The 20801-nt window shown below is 46.5% G+C and overlaps 1 protein-coding gene across 2 annotated transcripts in view; it reads right to left on the reverse strand.

Moving 5' to 3' along the window:
• Positions 1 to 20801, reverse strand: part of TNR (tenascin R) — a 149441-nt gene that overhangs the window by 61377 nt on the left and 67263 nt on the right. Inside the window, exons 1-2 of one of the 2 annotated variants that reach the window (XM_054038697.1) lie at positions 10041 to 10109; positions 4844 to 5411 (exon numbers count right to left, since the gene is read on the reverse strand). In XM_054038697.1, the coding sequence (XP_053894672.1) occupies positions 4844 to 5342 (499 nt within the window). In that variant the 5' untranslated portion in view covers positions 5343 to 5411; positions 10041 to 10109. Of the gene's footprint in view, positions 1 to 4843; positions 5412 to 10040; positions 10110 to 20801 lie in introns of those variants that run through there. The other variant, XM_054038696.1, reaches the window with a different exon arrangement.

The raw sequence follows: 20801 nt of genomic DNA on the forward strand, positions 1-20801 counted from the left end.
GGGGGGAGGTAATACAGTATGTGCCTATATAAGACAAAGCCCTGAATATTGGGACTATCCCTATAAAATCAGAACATCTGGTCACCCAAGTGCTAGCAATGGGGAGCCAGGAGAGACAGTCTCCCTGCTCTCAGTTCCTGTGCCTGGCACCACAGCTGAGCCCCTGGCTGGAGGGACAATTGCAGGAAAAGTCCTGTGCAGCCCCTGCAGGCCTGGGACAGAGCATGCTCAGCTGTTCTGTGGGGAGGGCACATATGCAGTCTGGTTGGCATGTAGGAGCTATGCAGAGATGGAGCATGCTCTGTGCAGTCAGAATTTTTGGAGAGTTAAGCCGCCAAACAAGTCTCTAGTTAGTACGTGCAAAATGAGATTTTTTTTGGAGGCTTATTGTTTGGATAAATCTGGGCAAATTTTCACAGGGACAGCTGGGCAGTCCTGTTACCTAATTCCAATCCCTCGCTCCAGTGCATGGAGGCACAAGAGCTTCTCGGTGAGATGGTGGTAAGAATTATTTTAACATGGGCAAAACAATGTATTTTCCCTTAAACTCATTCTTGGAAATGGTTGAACCAGTTGACTGAAACTTTTCCAAAATAGTCAGTCTGATACAGACACCTGATGTGGAAAATGTCAACCTGAATGGTTGAAGTTTGGTAAAGTTATAAGCAAATGAATACAGAGTCTTATAATGGAAAATGTTAGACAATCTTAGCTATAGGTGGTGCTATCACCGCCTATCATATATGTTGCTGACCAACAAACATAAAAGTGGTTGGTTATAAAGTGTGTTAGGACCATTTAGGCTACGCACACGTTAGGGTGGTGTTTGGATGTTCAGGCTCTTGTTAAGTTGTCAGTAGATGAGAGAGGATGCTTGAACAGTTGCTGGAAAGTGGAGGATCATTTATGGAAATGTCTGGCACTGGGTGTGTGTGCGGGACGACCGATTCTTATCTGATTTACACTGGTGTTAATTCAGAGTAACTCCACTGAATTTAAAGAAGTTACTCCAGATCACCGTGGTATAGCTGAGATTGGACTGGAGATTCCATAGAATGATAAATATTTTGTAAGTTCATTTGCATACATTATAAATAACCCAAATAGACCTACAACTATTTTTTACAACTAACTCCTTTCATGTTTTCTCTCTTCAATTTTATTACTTGATTTTAACAGTGATTATTCAGCACGTCAGTTTAATGGTAGGATAGTTTACATTTTATTTTTATGTATGTATGGATAGAAGGGTGTAAATTGGTGTCGCTTGGTGCCGATCTGACCCATACACATTTCTGTGTGTGTTGCTGTGTTCTCTCTGTATGATGCTGATGTGTGCATATAATCCCCCCTCACACACATAGATCATGAGCCTGATTCTCCCATTATCTATTTATATAACTTTGTTGGCTTCAGTGTCGTTACTTCTGATTTACATTGCTGTGTGACTAAGAGCAGGGTTAGGCCCCGTGTAATTATGTATTATGCCAATTACAAAATAACAAGTTAAAAAAGGAGAAGACATGGGGGATCAAAGTGTGGGTTTTTTTATTGTAGCCAATTCCTGTCTTCCCCCTACATTGGAAAGTGGTTTTCTCCACCTGGGATAGGGCTTTGGATACCTTCCATACCTTAAAAAGCAACAGAGGGTCCTGTGGCACCTTTAGTCTTAAAGATGCCACAGGACCCTCTGTTGCTTTTTACAGATTCAGACTAACATGGCTACCCCGCTGATACTTGACTTCCATACCTTGACATTTTCTCCCCTTGAGGAGTTCTCATAGGCCCCATTTGAGTGTTCGTTTTCTATGCTTCACCATTCAGAGACCCGGATGCATGCTGTTAAGGAGTCAAGCAGAAACTCTTTGCGAAAACATCCCATTTTTTATGAAGCTCCCTCCGATGTAAAAAATGGTCTTGGCTCTGGTTTCTCACTCAGTTGAAATTCATTGTATCAACACCCTCCTTCATAACCCATCTCATTACAGCAACCCGCTATTTCCTTGGTTTTGAAGAACTGCCTTGTAGAGATGATGAACTGAACTGTGTCTTTTGAAACAGTAACCCTAATGGAAGGATTATAGAAAGCTTCACAAAGCTTGCGCATTATTATTCAGATGGAATACTCTGTTGATAGTTTTGTGCCTTCATTATAAAAGGGTTTGTTTGTCTTTCATGGCAGCTAAAGTTATCCCCTGATTTTTTTTTTAACTGTGATTTTCATATCCACTCAGTCCTTCTAGGGAGAGGATAGAGAACTCATTTATTGCTGACTCCTGCGGTGCTGTATTGCGTGAAGGGACTTTTTAGGAAATCAGTAGATTTTCTCTTCTACCGATCCCATGAAAAGTTACAGAACTGGCCTAATGATTGCTAAAGAGCAGGGGGCATACAAGACGGACTTGCTGCCTTGTCATCTTGCTAGTGTCATGCAGTTGTTTTTTAACCTGGCTTTAGCTCTGGTTGTGAATACGTTAGTGGTGAAAGGACTTGAGCTGCAATGATATAAAATGGTTGTTCTTGGCGGGAATCTCTGCGGATTAATCTCGCTGTTAAGTTCAGTTCCTGTTTACCTGTAGCTCTTCAGAATGCTCGCACCTCACTGGTGGTACATGGGAAAAGGCCCCGGTGGTTCAATGTAGAGAGTTAAGGCTGGATTGTGACTTGGTTGCATGCCCATATCGGGGATTAAGCATCCCACTTCCCCCCCTTCCCAACCTTGGGTCTGGGATGCATTGTTCTAGGAAGGGAGCAAGTTGGCATGGGGTAGGCATGGAGGGATGAGGAAGGAGCAGGGCCTTGACCCTACCTTCCCACTGGCTGAGCTGAGCCGCAGAGCCAGGGCAGGGGGTGTTGTACCTCACTGCCAATATAGGCTAGTAGCAAAAAGCCCCTCCCTCACCATGAACAAGGAGGAAGCAGGGAAGGAATTGTGACTCGGGGTGTGTCTCAGGGTCACAATGCCTTCTGGGACTACTCCAGGGCAGCTGAAACTTAGACACCACTCCAGTGCCTAAAAGTCAAATCTAGGCCTTAATTTTTCCTCTTATGCCAAGAGAAGCAAATTTCTCTAGGCCAGGCACAGTTTATTGAAGGAGCATGGGGAAGCCTGGGATGGAGTGAGTGAAGGAACTGGACTCCCATCTCTCCCCAGAAGAGGAAAGTCTTTCTAGGCCAGTATGGAGAGGTACATTGGTAGGAGGTTGTAGGTCTCGGTCAGGGTACAGGGCCATTGGTTGAGCAATGGGGGGAAGACCAAGATGCAAAGAGCAATGAAGTTCAGCTCTCTTCTCATCTGAGCAGGCAGTGATTCCTCTAGGTCACTGCTGAATATATTGAAGAGCTTGGGGAAAGCTCAACACGAAGTGACCACAGAGAGAGGGCCAGATTCACTGGTGATGTACATGGCTGGGTAAGTCGCATGTAGGGTCTAAGCTGATCAGCAAATGGGCTCAAGTGACAAAGTAGTGTCTGATAACTTGCACCAATCCGGCAGTCAGCGTGAGTGTCCAAAATAGGTGTGAGTGTAACCGACACCAGTTCAATTTCTTGTGGGAACCAAAATCAGCCCTTGGTAAGTGGGCCCAGTTCCATTCTGTTACATGAGGGTAAATCAGCAGGCATTTCTCTGAAGCCAATAGGCGTTGTAGCGGCGGCCAGCACGTCCCTGCAGCCTGCCACTTCCCGCAGCTCCCATTGGCTGGGAACAGTGAACCACAGCCACTGGAAGCTGTGGGCAGCCCTGCAAATTTAAACAAACGGTCTGGCAGCCCGCCAGCGGATTACCCTGATGGGCTGCATGCGGCCTGCGGGCCTCAGGTTGCCCACCACTGCCCTAGAGTGTAAGAGGCTACAACGCCTATTGGCTTCAGTGAAATGCCTGCTGATTTACCCTCATGTAACAGAATGGAACTGGGCCCACTTACCAAGGGCTGATTTTGGTTCCCACAAGAAATTGAACTGTCTGGCAGACCGCCAGCGGATTACCCTGATGGGCCATGTGCGGCCCATGGGCCACAGGTTGCCCACCACTGTCCTAGGGTTATCTACTCTTCCTCCACCTTCTGCCTCTGCCAGGGAGGTTACACTCACTTTGCATTATCTGCTGAGTTCAAAATTGATGCCCTTTGCCACTTGCACCTGACTTCTGACCAACTTATACCCAACGTGTAACTTACATCCAGCACCATTTATATTTGAATTTGACCCCGAGACTTCCATGGGAATTGTACCCACTTTACCAAGCTGCACTTGGGCCAGCGATTGAATTTCACTGTCAGATACTTCCCCCATGTATAAACATTGACAAATCCATGTCACAGGTTGGGATGCTGAAGAATCAATGAATGTGGAGACTGAATCTCTTTTTTAGGGGTGAAGAACTGTCACCACACACACTTAGGAGTTTTGCAAGGGGGAGGAGCTTTAAATTCCATCGAGGGCTCCATAGGAACCATGGCAGCTGAGGAGATACCCTGAATCAGCATATTTCCTGAATGCCCTGACCCTGCCTCTCCCCAGTCAGTCCCACCCTCTTTCTGGGCTATGCAGGCTGGCTTTGGGATTCCCAGCAGTGTGGAGACTTGTGCTTTTGTACCCAACTCCCGATGGACTTTCTACCTCCCAGAACCTGTAGCCTGGGTTCTAGCTAGTGAATCTGGCCCTCTTTATTTATGTTGATAAATAATATTGACAGTGCTGAGTATACGCACCGTTGTGGCACCATTAGCAAATGCAAAATTTCCTCCATTAATACTCTGAGTAATGTCACCCACTCTAACTCACGCGCCTTCCTTTCTTGAGACCTTAGTCCCCAGCAAGATCTAACAGCATCAGTTACTACCTGTAGCTGCATTTTCTTGGCAGCAATTGGAGTTGCATTGGTCCCGTAGCATGGACACCTCCCTCTCCAGCATCTCAATTCTGCTCTGAAGCTCCTGCATGACCTGGGCAGAGGTGAAGCACTTGCAAGCCTGCTTGGGGAGGTTAATCCTGTGGGTGAAGGTGACCTGGCTCTCGCTGTCTGAGGTCTGCTCCGTATATTCCGTCATCCTGTCGTCTTCTGAACTCACCTCCTGGTCAGATGATGCCTCGAGTGCTGATGAGCAGAAGCTGTCCAGGGGGATGTTAATGTTGTATACATGGTTGAAGACCATGGATTGCTCCTTGATAGGTGGGCTGTAGTTGGCAAAGTTGCCTTCCTCGTCCACTACCTGCCTCCTCATCCGCTCTGTTGTCACCTCTAGCCGGCACTCAAAGGGCTTGAGGACTGATCCCAGCAGGAGCAAGTTGAGACCAATAAGCATGTTCCTCAGGACTAAGTTTGCACCATCAGCCCCCATTTTCTTGAGCAGGAAAAGCAACTTCTAAGCCAGCCTTGGCCAACAGAACTGTCTGAGAACCTGGAGACCCTAAATGAGAAGAACATGAATGATATTAGCCTTTAAACGGGACCGCTGTGCTCAGATCACAGGAGGAGTCTTTTGGAGTGTGGTGTAAGGGGCTAGATCCTGCATAGATGTAACCCAGTGACATCCTGTTGGCCTCAGCGTGACTGCATCTCACCCATTGCTGGCAAGGAAATAGCTGTGTTTTTAAGGAAAGGGTAAATGTGAGTCATAAGCTGTCGAGATGGTGCAGTCTGATAATTTGCCAGCCTTTTGTAGCTGGAGGCCTTAGGTCACAACAGAAGGACCAAATTATGGCTGCTTGGGGTGTAAATCAGAGCAGAATTTGTCCTGTCATGCATTTGGCCAGCTCAACAGAGTCCAGTCCTCACATTTGTCTGTCTTATCACCAAGGGCCTGATCTAATGCCCACTGAGGTCAATGGGGGTCTTTCAGTGAGAACTGGCTCTGGCCCCAACAGCTGGATCTTGCAAGGTGCTTAGCAATTCTGGGGTGGCGCTCAGGACCTTGAAGGGTTGGGCCAATGTCTGGTGCAGTTTGCCAATACTGGAAATCTTTGCTCAAGCGAAAGTCCATAGACTGGAATAGAAGGGAGATGGCCGTTCCTGGCTGGGGCGTACTGGGAGGCCTGTTGGTAACCAGCTGGCAGAGTGATGCTGTCTGGTTTATACTCAGTCTCATTTAGCCAGGCTATCAGTACCTCACTTTTGTGAGCTGTCATACATCCCCAGGGTGGAATCTGGGCCCATTGAAGTCGGTGCCATTAAGTTCGATGGGGACAGGATTTCACTCCAAATCTTTACACAGGGACATGAAAATTTTGCATCTTACTTGGTTGATTTTTTTTTTGTACTGAAATGGTTCATTTGGTAGAAACACATCATCTACTCGCTAATATATTTGGGGCATAAATTCTTAGATGGGGACCTATTCCAGGTGCACTAACAAATACAATACAGGAGGGGAAAAAATTAAAAACATATTCTCATATCAGTATGGTATCTCAAATGGCATTTCATGCCCCAGAAACTGAGCACTACATTGCCAGGTTTAATTCAGTAGCTGTAGTAACACTGTTAAATTAGACTGTACAGTATTAAGTTTGTTTAGGTTTATGTTCTGGACAGACCAGTATCTCCTGTTGAAGTCATTTCATCCCCTACCTGTGCTCTGGATTATGGGGTAAAGTGTCTTTATTTGGAACAAGACAACTTTTCATTTTCTTATTGATTTGTAGTCTCCAGGTGGTAATCCCAACTCTAGGGGCCACATTTATCCCTGGTATAAAATCATTGACTTCAGTGGAGTTGCCCAGGGATGCATTTGCCTCTAGAACTCTTGCTGGGACTATGGTATGTTGACCAACAGTTAACTCCATCTGTTCTGCTTTAAAGAATTACAGCTTAACATAGCAGAGAGGATGAAGCCAGCAGACGGGCAGGACTACGACTGTGAGCTCAAGGACTCTAATTGCTCCTAGTGCAGCAGAAAGGACGATTTGATTGCACATTGGTTACCAGCTGCCAATCTGTTTGCCTTGCATTTTGTTTTCATTGGATCATTAGTTTATGGTTTGTGTCATATAATTGGAGTGCAGTTGTTTGGAGGAAGGAGAGTTTAGCAGTAAGAGCAGGGGCTGAGAGACAGAATTGCTGCAGTTTATATTCAGTTCTGTCACCATCTTGTTGTGTGTGTGCATGGGGGGTAATTCACTTTGATTTCCTTGTGCCTCAGTTTACCCACCTGTTAAAAGAGGGATGTTAATAAAGGCTAGCTGGAAGTAGTTTATCTTATTTTTGTACCCCTCCCCCTCTTTTTCCTGAGCAACTGTAATCATAGTGTTTTTCATTACAGCTTGCTGGGAAACTTTCCCCCATCCTATGACAATTTGAGATATTGAAAAAATTTCCTGTCTCAAATTGGGACCAAAAGCAGAAATCTTGAACAGTTTTTATGAACCAAATCCAAACCAAAATTTTAGTTCACGTCAATCACATCATTTCATTTCAGTGATTTCTAAATGCTTCATTTTGATTTAGACTATTTTGATTTTTTTTTTACTATAATTAGCTTAAACTTCAAAATGAAAAGTCATTTTGAACTGAAAAACTGGAATTTTTCATTTAGAAAATGTTGCGACAAAAGATTTTGACAATTCAAAAACTTTTCCCCGAGAAATATGTTTTAGTCAAAATACTCTTCGAAACAGATCCTGTCCCGTGACAAGTTTGGGTTTCGATCAATCAGCATTTGCAATTGAAAAAACGTTTTATCGAAAAATTCCTGACCAGCTCTAGTTATTCATCTAAACTCCCTGGGGGCGTGTAAGGCTTGAATTAATTAACACTGGTAAAATGCTCGTGGTTCTTTATTAAAGGGTCCAACAGAAATGCAAGGTATTATTGAATTTTAGCCGTTTCCTGTAGTAATTACTACGAATATAGACTGAAGTCAGTGGAAATATGGGTGATCAATTGGAGCTCAGCACTTTTCAGGATTGTGGCCTAATACTTTTTAATATAAAAGATGATGTTTTCAAATATTGCAAAGTGACTTAGGTGTCTTGCTCCCATTTAACGTCAATGGGACCTAGATGCCGAAATCCTGCAGGCCCTTTTGAAAATATTCCCCAAAGTCTCCCCAGTCTGCTCCTTCCTGCTTCCCCTCCACCATTAGGGCATAACAAGCACTAGGCACATAATTGAAATGCAGTAATAAATACTCTGTAAAGCATCATAAAATATACAATATAAAAGCAAACGATTAAAAATGTCAGTGCAACATCACACACAAGAAAAAGGAAGGAAATAAAAGAAGATAGATTTCATGGCAAGTGCGCATATATATCCAAGGGCAGGAAATGACCCATTGAGTTGACAACCCTAATTAATTACTTATGTCAACCAGGGTCTGAATGAGCTCTACCCTGACATAGATTGATGAACTGGGGGGAAAGACCTCATAGGGCAAAAGACCTTGCATAGACCCACCTACTCTGCCTTGGTGATGGGCAGAGTAATCAACGTGATCAATTTTGGCTGTTTTGGGTTAAAATTTCACTTTAGTCTTGAATGCAGGGTTAAAAGATTGTTGTTAGCTTATGGTACGACTAAAGGGCAGCAGAACTGTACTTACCATGCCCTAATTGAGGGGGTCAACCTCGCTGTAACCTACTTGCTAAGCAGAAGGTAGCGAAGCCAAATCGAGGTACAAGTCAGAGAGGGTGGGGGCGAGGTGTTCCTTGGTGGTGTGGGCTCTGTTTAAAGCGGCACAGATACCATCTGTCCCTCCCCTTCCTGTGTTTATAGGTAATGCTGATCAGACTCAGTTTAGAGGCCTTTTACAAGGCTGAAATCACGGATGAGTAGCAGTAGGGGGCTGAACCTTAGAGCTTGCTGGGGACAGTGTAGCAGAGGAAGGGAGGATGCAGAAGACACAGCGGCGCACAGTGACAGCGATAAGCAGCGGCACGGGTGGGCAGCAGCAGCGAAGGCCCTGCTTGGCCCCCATTGAGGGGTGGGAGGTGAATGCACCCCTGAATTCTGGGACCTTGCTCACTTCGGACAACCTGCTGCGAATAGGGTGCAGTGGAGGGAAAGGGGAGTGGCATGTTAAAGGGACACCTGTCCACTGGACTTTCAAACCGCAGGGTGGGAAACTGAGGCAAAGGACTGCTGGCCGAGATACCGTGGGGTGGGTGTTTCCTTACGGTTTACGTACTTTTGAATCATTGTTGCGGTGGTTTCCCAAATTAATGCTGAGTTCCCGCTCCCTTGGAATAAACGTTTTCATTTGGTTGTGAATGGGGAAATATTGCCTCCGAGAAACACGCACGGGTGGTGTTTAGTTTTCCAGATTTCTGGGTGGGAGCTCAAGCCAGTTCTGTTTTGTGATGTTAAAAGGAACTCCTAGGTATTGAACCTGGCCGTGCTGCTGCCAACGCCACCTGGCAGAAGAGTTACATTTAAATTAACCATAACTTTGTGCTTAATCTTTGAAGGGGGATTGGACATTCATATGGATCACAAGAATATCCAGAGGTGTTACAGTTAATGCTGACAAAAAGAGTATTGGGAAGGAGATTAAACCTCATCTTGTCAGTGTTTAAACCAATCTCTATCAGAGATTAGGAGGAGACCTTCATGGAGGGCAGATCACCCCCACATCTGCCTACTGCAGAGTTTCTAGCACCTTCTTCTGGAGCATCTGCTGCTGGTCACTTTTGGAGACAGGATACTGTCAACTCCTATGCTCTTTATGCAGCATCTTCCATCTGGGGATCTCAAAGTGCTTGGCACACATCAGCAATCCATTCTCCTGTGCAGTAGATGCATCCCCATTTTAAACATTGCCAGCGTGAGACTAAAGCTGGGCTGCTCGTCTCATGTCCTCCAAGGTATTTAGGTGTCTAACTCCCATGGACATCTAAACACCTTTGAGGATCTGAACCTTAAATTTAGGTGTCAACTATGGATGTAGGAGCTGAACTTTAGGCACCAGGGTTGAAAATGTTGGCCTCAGTGTCTTGCCTCAAGGCCAGACAGCAAGTCTGTGGAAGAGCTAGGAATAGAACCAAGTTCTCCCAACTCCCGAGCCCCTCCTTTTCCCATTCACATCAAGGACTTTGCTCACCTCTTTTAAACTACAGATCTGGATTTTGAACATCCTGAAGCTTGGGGGTGTGGTGGATCCAGGTTCTTGGTTTGCCCTGTTAAAGATGAGGGCCACTAGTCAAATTAGAATCTGCATCTCGGAGTCGATATCTAACACCCCCCAAAGTTCCAGGGCCGTTGGGTTTGGTGTATTGGTTTGTGCCCATCGTTAGTGTCAACAAAATCCTTTGTAAAAAGAAGAACAGGAGTACTTGTGGCACCTTAGAGACTAACAAATTTATTAGAGCATAAGCTTTCGTGGACTACAGCCCACTTCTTCGGATGCATATAGAATGGAACATATGCATCCGAAGAAGTGGGCTGTAGTCCACGAAAGCTTATGCTCTAATAAATTTGTTAGTCTCTAAGGTGCCACAAGTACTCCTGTTCTTCTTTTTGCGGATACAGACTAACACGGCTGTTACTCTGAAAAAAAAAATCCTTTGTAGTATTTTGATGACCAAATGCACCTGAACCTCCTTGGGGCTCTCTCTTATTGCTGACGCCAACAAGTGGTTGAACTGCTTTGTTTAGCTGAATGCCATGTGGAGTTCTGGTGATCACTTGGCTCCGAAGCTCTAAGTAAACTTAGGTGGTGCCATCCCATGCAGACCAGGACAGACAAAGGATCTCGTGTGAGCCTAAATGCAGCACTTTGCATTTCTATTCCTCTATTCCTTTCAAAGCAATTTTGTGACTGACGAGCCTCCTCCTGAGAGCCCTGCTACAGTCCTTGAACCTTTGGGTGTGGTGGTGCTGTGAACTATTATTGGATTACATTGGATAATGTTTGTAGCATGTGCCACTTTCAAGGTGGAAACTGTTTTGTTTCCACGTGGAAAATAGTAGGCCTGATCTTCCTCATGTGTCTATTGGTTTTACACTCATGTAACTACAATTGGACCTGATTCTCCATTGGCTGGACCAGGGCCGGCTTCAGCGGCAGGGGGGGGAAAAAAAAGAATCTGCAATAGGCAGCACTTCGGTGGCAGCTCTACTGCCGCCGCTGCATTCTTCGGCGGCAATTCGGCAGCAGGTCCTTTCCTCTGAGAGGGACTGAGGGACCCGCTGCCGAATTGCTGCTCAAGAGCCGGACATGCCGCCCCTTTCCGTTGGCCGCCCCAAGCACCTGCTTGCTGCGCTGGTGCCTGGAGCCGGCCCTGGCTTGGACTAATTTGCACCGCAGGGAGCATTTTCCACTTGTTTTGCACTCAGGTTGCGCTGGTGTAAGTGGTGAGGCAAGGTGCAGGGCAATGGGGAGGCAGGCCCATTGACGTGCGTTTGTGTTGCTCCTGACTTACAGAGCTGTGAGAGAGCAAACAGGCCTTTGCGTTCTAACAACCAAAATGCAGTAGGGCGATATAGTGTAATGGCACGTTGGAAAAGAGACGTCTGAGCTGCTGCGCCAGCCCTCTTGAATTAAACTAGAATTTGGCCAAGGAGGCAGAGTTCCCACCCAAATACAGATGAGGCTTAATCTACAATTTGGGGTGGGAATTGAAGACTGAATCCAGGTGAAGGTTCAGGTCCAACCCCAGTGATACATATCACTGAACCCTAAATTGTGCCCCTCCCCCGGCCTGCTGGTTCCAACTGTAATTCCCTCGTCTGCCCTGCTCAAAGCCTTGCAATGCCGAGGAACTGAAAATGAGCAGACTTGTGAATGTAGTGCTCCCTCCGCGTTGCCTAGCCAATCGATCAGAGAGTTGCCCAGCTGTGCACGGTGTTGCCAACACCAGTCGTTCAGAAATCATGAGCCAGGCCTCAAAAATCATGAGATAATTAAAAAAAAAAAAGTTTGGGTTCATTTAATTTGTCTTCTGCTTTCTGGGCGCATGCAGGTCACATTTCCAAGCTTTTCTTCACAACCATCACAGCTAGAAACTCAGTTGTTTATTAATGAAAGCCAAGAGTCTCACATAATCCCCTAACTTTAAGAAAGGCACCAAATATTAGGAGAAAATCATGATAATTGGCAACCCTGTAAACTGTGCGTACCAGCCAGTGTAGCAGCCTTATGACCCCACTGACAGATTCTAGGGATCGTACCTGAGTGTTGTGCCCATGGAGGCACTGGGGGAAAGGAAGCAGAGTACAAATTCATTTGCCAATCCGGACTGGGGACCGTTATCGAAGTCTGAGCTCTACCAGTAACTGCCAGTGCAGTAATCCTGTGAAATTGTCCTATATTATTTATAATTATTTTTGTGCCTTGCACCTTGTCTTTGTTTCCCATGGGAATGGCAGCACATATCCGCCTCTCCCCTCTGACCCCCCCCATAAATACTTGTTTACTGCTTTCTCTCTCTCACATTGCCGTGACGTGCCTGAAAACATAACTGTTCAGACGCCTCTTCAGCATTTACAGGGTTGTTATCGTATATTATCTAAATATTTCTGTTGCACTTTTCCTACCCTTGCTTGGTTCATGCTGCCTGTGGCTAGTGAGCATGCACATGGGAACACATTGGTATAGTTCCTCTCTCTCCCAATGTTCCCTGGAAAAGCAAGAAAAATATATTTAATTCAGACCTGATGTCAGTAGATCCAGCCTCCATGGATGGCTCAGGCCAAATTCCCTAGTGCAAGTGACACATCAGGTGTACATTGGCCAGAAAATGGGAGCAAGTGGTGTAAATGGCAAAGAGGCCGTGAGAACTAGTGGGTAGGACACTGGTCTGGGTGTCAAAGAGCCTGTTTCCTTTTTCCCCGTGCTGCCACTCACCTGGTGGCAAGTCACTTCCTCTCTTTTTAGCTCAGTTTCCCTTCCCATCCTTTGTCTATTTACCAGTGCCGGCTCCAGCCTTTTTGCCGCCCCAAGCGGTGGGAAAAAAAACAAAACAACACGATCAAGCTGCTACCGAAGTGCCACTGAGGAGCAAGACAGCAAGTGAAACACCTGCCACCGAATTGCCGCTGATCCGGAGCGGGCTGATTGAACTGCCGCAGAAGTGCCACCGCCGATCCGGACGTGCCACCCTGACAACGGACAGAGTGCCGCCCCTTTCTGTTGGCCGCCCCAGGCACCTGCTTCCTTCGCTGGTGCCTGGAGCCGGCCCTGCTATTTACAATGCAAGCTGCTCAGGCATTTGTTAGATTGTAAGCCCCCACTATCTGTTTGTTCATTGCCTAACACAATAGGGCCCTGATCTCAGCTGGGGGCGGCTAGGCATTATGGTAAAACAAGTCATAAGATCAAAGTAGTGTATCTTGCATCCATTTAGTATTCAGTGGGTGTGGGAAATGGCTGAATTCTACCCTCACTTATGCTCCATGTGACATTGTTGAAATCTACAGAGAGGAAATGAAGGTCAAATTTTACTACAAGGAGGTGGGTGGGAGAGGTAGCAGTTGTGACTGGGCACAACTCTCATTGTCTTGACATTGTGCTTGCTAATACCTGGGTGAATTTGGTTCCCCCTGGATCTGAATTTCATCATTTAGTCCTGGCTCTATCACATGGATCCCAACTGGAAGTTCTTATCTTAATACCCTCAAACTTCACTGAAGTTTAGATCTAGGTCCAAACTTCTTGGCTCAGCCTCATATCTAGTGATGAACAGTATGCATTTCCACTGCTGTTCGTGTAGAACCAGGATATCTCAGCCTACAGTAGCACTTTCCCTGAATTATACAGTGCCTTCTCCTTACTGGTGGTCTTTGCTGTGACCTTGATTCCTCTTGTTGGTAGTTGGTCCCTTACTGCTGCCCACTGCTGTCACAAAGAGCTCAGGTGCTGCTGAACCTGAGATGTGTGCTACTAACTCTGTGACTGAACAGCCTCCACCTTGACCTGACTGTGGGAAGTGTCCATCTCAGCGTGTTGCAGTTCTCTAGCCGCTTTTCCTAGAGTTTTTGGTGACACCTCAAAAGAAAATCAGCACTCTTGCTCTGACCTCCCCAGCAGTGAAACTCTCTAGTTTTCCTCTTTTGCTTGATCTCAACTTCGTTTGCCAGCGTGACTTGGAGGTGGGAAGGCACTTCCTTCAATTAGTGTGTTCGCTTGGTAGCCTCCTATATCTCTGGGGTCTCTAGTGACTCCACGGTGGCTTCACTGACCCTGGGAGAGAAGCTTCTCCTCGGCAATGGCTGACAGTGGTGGGAGGAGCCCAGGGACTAATTAGCGCTCGTTGCCTTTGATGGACTTGTGTTTGTTAGAAGCTAACTACCTGCTCTTTGGCCCTCTCTGCCTTTTGTGTGGGAGTGAAAGATGTAGGGTGGTAATTGTGACTCTGAGCTAGTTGTACAAAGCCAGGCTGGAACGTTGAATAAAACCTCATTGCAGGATTATAGACACAGCTTAGATGTGTGAATATAAAATTGCCCCTGCTCTTCTCTCCGGAGCAGAATTCAGTCTGGTTCAATAGGAAGACAAGAATTGGTCAGAAGAGCAAACAGAAATCCACCAGCTGAGGAAATGAGAGAGGGAGAGAGAGTCAGATGAAAGACTGAGATATGAAAGAGCGAGACTAACAAAACAAGGATACAGTGGCTAGATGGATAGGCACAGTGGAGAGATAACTGATGCAGGACAGCGATTATTAACTAATGACCATAAGCAGGTCAGATAGTTAATGCTTGTATAAACTAGAGAAAGCGATAGAGTAATTTGACAGACTGATACAGTAGAAATCTGTGCAGCCTCATTGACCCAATCCTCCTTATCAATATAATTATCACAGCGGACGTCAGCAGGCCTGTAGTAATTTATAAGCAGCAGATAATAGGATCTCCCATAATTCCAATTTAATACCATGTTAATGAGGTGGACTGGGGGCGCGGCAGAGTCAGCAGGATTGCCAGAGCCAGCACGGTTCAGATCACTCCTGCCAAGTCCTTGCTGCCTAATGAGACGTGCTTGGGACTAAGCTGTGATCTTGGCCTGTCCCCTCTTGCTTCCTGAAAGAGGCGTCCTCTTTCTTACCCCCCCCCCCACTGTGGATATTTCAAAGGGGAACAGAAAAGCGCTCATACCTCACCAACTTCATTACTCCAGCAGACAGACAAGAGCAGACAAGAACTTTCACACACGCTCGACCCTAGAGACGAGCCATGTTTCTGTTGTGACCCACCTCCACCCTTGGCTGTTCTAGACACTTGGGACCAGATCCTGGGCTGCAGCGTGTCTGCTTTGCACCTTGTCACTGACTGAGTTTGGCCTTAACATTGGTGTACCCAGCCACAAGAGGATCACCCTGCGTAACAGCCATCTTCCGTACCCCCCCTCTGTCACTGGCATATAGGGTGTGACCAAAGCGAAGGTGGGAGTAGCCAGGATGTCTCTGCATGGTGCTGATCCCTGACTGCCTGTTAGGGCCTTTGTTAGCAGCTGATGTAAGTTATAACAGCTGTTAGATTGCTCTCGTGCCGGGGAGCCCATGGGCACACAGCTGGCCCCGAGATCAGAGAATGTACTCCTTTGCGCTGCATGAGCCGTGACTGCAGCCCAGGAAAAGGCCAGTGGTGGTTTTTAGCTTTCCAAGTAAAAATGCTGAACGAAGCGCCACCTTCTGCTATGTATTTATTTATTTCTGTAAATGGAATCATTTTAAAAATGGGTTTCTCCATTTGCTCGCCTGCCCTGTCAGGCTGAGCAGGCTGATAATTGCAGCGGCTGGGGGTGGAATGTGATTGTGTTGGCCCCATTGTGTCAGCAGAGAGATTTCCATAAGAAGCCAGGTCTCTCCTCTCCTCCCTCAACAAGGAATGGTCTTCACGGGGCCTGTCATATGTCAGAAAAAGCCCAGAGGGCAGGAAATTGCCTGCAGGGAAAGGTTCAGCAGTTGAGTGTAAACTGGTTGGAAATGATAGGTAAGGGGATGTGCTAAATGGTTTTAGGGTGCCTCTGCTTCCTGATCTAGCCCCCACTTCTGGAAATATCTTGCCAGTCCTGTCAGTAATTCTGTTTAATTCTGGGCAGCTAATGTGTTTGAAGTACTAGTACGTGAAGAGTCAGAAACATAACAGCTGAGGTTGTGGAGAGTAAGGCTTGGTCTGCGCTACCAACCTGCCCGACCCTGGAGCCAGGGCTATGTCGAGGAAAGGGCTTCTCCTATCAGCACAGCTACCACCGCTCAGAGAGGTGGAGCACCTACGCTGATGGGAGACGCTCTTCACTAAGCACTGCAGCTGCACCGGTGCAGCGCTGTAAGTGTAGACAGGTCCTGAGTGATCGTATCCTGAGGGTACGACTCTGTTTCCATCACATTAGCCTTAGTATGGTGTTGCATATGCTGCCCTGCTACAACCGGGAGCCCAAAGCCCTTAGCTTAGAGCCTTGGAACCCAAGTGCCTCTGAAACACAGAGTTCGGACCTGGCTTCAGATCCCGATCCAAAGCTTTCTCACGCGGGTCATTCTCTGCGGAGACCCAAAATGGGGGAAGCTAAAAGGTGTCCACTTTGGGAGTTTAGTCACAAAACTCTGTGACCTCCCATCCAAAAAAAAAAAAAATCAATTCACAAATTTTTGATTAAAAAAACTTCAGTTTAAAATGTAGAAAACGAAAAAATCAGGTTGCTGGGGAACACAAAGCACTAAAATGCTTTGGAATTCACCAAAATCTGCCCCCCGCAGCCATTTCTCCACCAGTTCTAGTAGTCTCTGTTTGTAATAAGAATTCCCCCAGTTTCAGCTAGTGATGCAGCAGCATCAGTGCAAACCCTAAGTAAAGGCATGCAAAGCCTCTGTGGGTCTGTCTACACTGCATTTTCAAACCCGTGGCTGGCCTGTACCTGCTGACTTGGGCTCACAGGACTCGGGCTAAGGGGCTGTTTAACTGCAGCGTAGATATTTGGGTTCAGGCTGCAGCCCGAGCTCTGGGACCCTCCCCCCTCGCACGGTCCTAGAGCACAGGCTCCAGCCCCACAAGCCCAAGTCAGCTGGCACATGCCAGCTGCGGGCTTTTAAATGCAGCATAGACATATCCTATAAGCCACAATTTGCCCCAGAGCAGTTTACCTTGGCTTCAAGCAGCCGAAGAGGGTGCACTGTGCAATTATTAGCTGTCTCTGTGTAGAGGTTTGTACTGGTGCAACTACACTGGTGGCTGGCTGCTGACAGCTGTAATTGGGGCAAATCTCCAGTATTGATAAGGCCTAATTAACTCTCCTGAGTAGAACTGAGTGAATAACTGATGTTTTTGGCTTGCTGGAAAGCTCTGTCTCCTGTGCTGCTACCCACAACCTGTATAGCTGGCAGAAGGGGGTACCTTACACCCCTGTAACTCCCTTGTGTTGCTGCGCAAACTGGGCCACAATAGCAGCTTCTCCCCCCAGAAGAGCAGTTCCCCACTCTCTGCCTTTAACAACAGCCATGTTGACTGTGAAAAAGTTGAGTGGCTGCAAGGGAAGGTTCTGCAGTAGCACAAAAAATTAATAGACCAGAAACCAGTTCCCAGAAGTAGCCGTTCTTCCTTAAAGCTGGATGGATCAGAAAACTCCAGGCGCTGGACTTCATATCCACACACAAGCCTCTTCTCCCTCCCTCCTCTCTCCTTGTCCCAATTCCCCAATCCTTGGAGGAGGAAAAACAATATTTATCTACAACTCTCTGAATCAAAGCAAATCAAAGGAGAAAGGACCAAAGGCGGGGGAAGAAAAAGGAAATCACTTTATGAGACGTTTCTGTGAAGGAGTGAAAAGAGAGATGAGTTTAAATGAAAAGAGCTCCCTTAAGGAATCCCACTCCAGGGCAGCCGCTGAGAGGGGAAGTGACAAGAAGTCAGGTTGTCAATGAATGTGTTAGCTGCAGCTGGGGAACTGGAAGTTAAAGTTCACATCCAAAGAAACAAGAATCAGCAAGACAAGGTAGGAGAGCCAGGAGTCTTTTGTTGGACCAACTTCTGTTGCTGAGAGAGGCAAGCTTCTGAGCTTACACGGAGCTCTTCTTCAGGTCTGGGAATGGTAGGCAGAGTGTCTCAGAGAATCAGCAGGGAAGTCCAGCCATACTTAGCATGGAGCCGGTGATTAACTCACTGCTGGCAATGGCAACACTGGAAAATGGAGACTTGCTAATATCCAACAAGATGAATGAATCCAGGAGGTGGACTGATGATCCCAGCAAGTGGTTTGGCTATTGCACAGGGCACCCATTTTCTAGAAATTCCTGTGTAATGGGCTGGTACTGGCTAGGGTACCACTGCCCTGGGTTGGGCGGAATTACAACCACTCAATTTCATAGATTTTATGGCCAGAAGGGGCCATTAGGAACATCTAATCTGATCTCCTGAATAACGCAGGCCATAGATCCTCACCCAGTAAACTCTGCCCCAAACCCATAACTTCGGGTTGAGCCACGGCGAAGCTTTTGGAAAGATATTCCATCTTGAATCAAAGACTTCAAGTGACGGGGAGTCCCCCATGTCCTCCCACTGTCAAAAATCTGTGCCTGAATTTGTTTAGCAGCCAGCCATTGGATCAGCTGTGTCCTAGGCTGTGATACTGCTACAACTAAAGGAGAGGTTCCTTTACTGGTAGGGGTCTGTGTATGTGTTCTCTCCCAGCTGTCGTTGTGGAGCACTTAGTATCCATGCTGTGAAACATGGTAAACTCTGAACTGACTATGGATCTGTCATGGAGACCAAATGAACCCCATAGCTCCAAAAATGGTCCAGGCTTCTGTGTCTTTGACTTTCGATTTTAGAATAGCAATTATTCAGAGAGTCACAGATGTTTAGCCCAGAAGGTTAAGGCTCCCCTGCATAGCATTCCTCCCACTGATTCCTGCATCAAGTACAAGTAACTTGAAGTGGTACTGGGGCATATCCTTTAGAAAGGCATCCAGTGATGAATGAAGGGCTAGACACTGCTGGGAATTAATGAGTGTCTAGGAGGAGCCTCTGACATTGTGAGCACAACTGTGGCTGTCAGCAACTCCCAGCTGGTCATTAAAGGATCTCTTTCTGTTAACTTTCAGGATCTCGCCCAGTTAAAGCTCGGCACCAGGTTTGTTAGGGTAGAAAACCTGAAGGCCCATGTTACACCTCAGAGTTATCATCACTTCTGTGGCCAGGTGCCTCTGATCTGGTCACTGCATGATCCACAAGAACAATTCCAGCATTAAGAACAGGGCTGGAGAAATCAGGCTCATTCTGCACACTACATTCCTCGGCAGCAGCAGAAGGAAAGCAACAGGATGCTGCTGAGTTTGCTGTAATTGGCATTAGCTGTTTTAGGTAATCCATCCCTAGTTTCTTTACAGAAAATGTCTTTGGCTGTGACTGAGATTTGGCTGGTGACTCCCAACCTCTGCCAGACATGTGGGTACATTACCACAGTCTATCAGGTTACAACTTCTTTTGCATTCCGTGTCTCCCTCTCGTCCTGGCGTGGACTAAATTTCTTTTTTCTGATGGTTAGGCAGCTTCATGCTTATTCCATCCCATTCTGAGCAATTTGCTTTTTCCTTAGGGGCTTTCCTTATCATGGTAGGTTTAGGTCTGCATTGGCCACTGCAGATTAATTCTGAGGTTGGCTTTTAAGACTTTGCATCCTTCCATTCGAATTAGATGAAAGATCTGGAAGCCAAGACTCAGGGCTTGTGTACAAAGGAAGTTAAACCAAATTAACTGATGTACTTTCACATCACACCTTTAATTAAAGGGCACTAAACTCTTAGTTTGCTTTAGTGAATTCAGCTAAAGTGAACTAAATTAATTCAGATTAATGTAGGGTATAAATTTAAAGCTCCGTGTGTAGATGCTATTGTTCTGGAACAAAAGTGTTAATTCAGAATAAGACATTTGAGCTGCAGTAAGAGCATCCATAGATGCAGTTAATCAGGAATATGTAATCAGGAAGAACTATTCCAGAATGACTCCCACAAGTCCTAAATCCACTTTAATTCTGAATGAGTGTGTCCACACAGGGGTTTAATGCATGTTAATTTCCCACCTTTCATTAATTTGGTTTAACTTCCTGTGTGGACAAGCCCTCAGAATAAATCTGCAGTGGCAGATACAGACACTGCAGTTTCTAATTCAGAGTGAAATCAGCATTTCCCCAAGCACGCTTTGGAAATTCTCATTTCTGAAATGTGCACATGAATTTCTCAGTGCATTTCTCCTGCTCGGAGAGGGAGTCGCACTTTGGATTGAATGCTGCAGACTTCACTGACAGGTCATTAGTGAACAATTGAATAAATAGTTCATGCAGGAGTCCAAACCTGCCAGAACGACGTAGTGCTGTTCACCTTGTGGCACACCACTCATCACATTCTGGGTTGGGTGTCATCAAAATTTTGTGACCAGTATTCACAACTGAACTTCTCTGGGGTCACCTAGTCTTAATATGTCTGCCCGACGTTGATTCAGACGGGAGACTCTGGCTTGTCTCTTCCACATCTCCTGGTTTTGGAGAAACCCTTGTAGCCACTTTGGGAGATGCTAATGGTGGGTTCCTGTGCCAGGTTCTCTGGGCATGGCCTGCACCTGCAGTGCATTCTACAAGCAGCTATGAAGTGGCCTGGACAGCTGTGCATTGAAGGTCACTCGTTCCCTGGATGGCCTGAGTCTTGACCTGTCCCTTCCTGTCTCCTTGGACATGTGCTGGAGAAGCTGGAGGAGAACGAAGCAGGATGTGAGGAAAGGAGAAGCTGCCAAGATCACAGTTGTTTGCACCCAGCTCACTGCACTCTACACTCCTTCCCCCAAAAGGGGAGTGGGGCAGAATAACAGGAAGGGTGGTTTATACCTGCTGGGCAGTGCTTCATGGAGAACCCAGTCCTACCCTCCCTCCACAGCA

Source organism: Malaclemys terrapin, chromosome 8, assembly GCF_027887155.1.
Source record: "Malaclemys terrapin pileata isolate rMalTer1 chromosome 8, rMalTer1.hap1, whole genome shotgun sequence".
In the NCBI taxonomy this organism is placed as follows: Eukaryota; Metazoa; Chordata; order Testudines; family Emydidae; genus Malaclemys; species Malaclemys terrapin.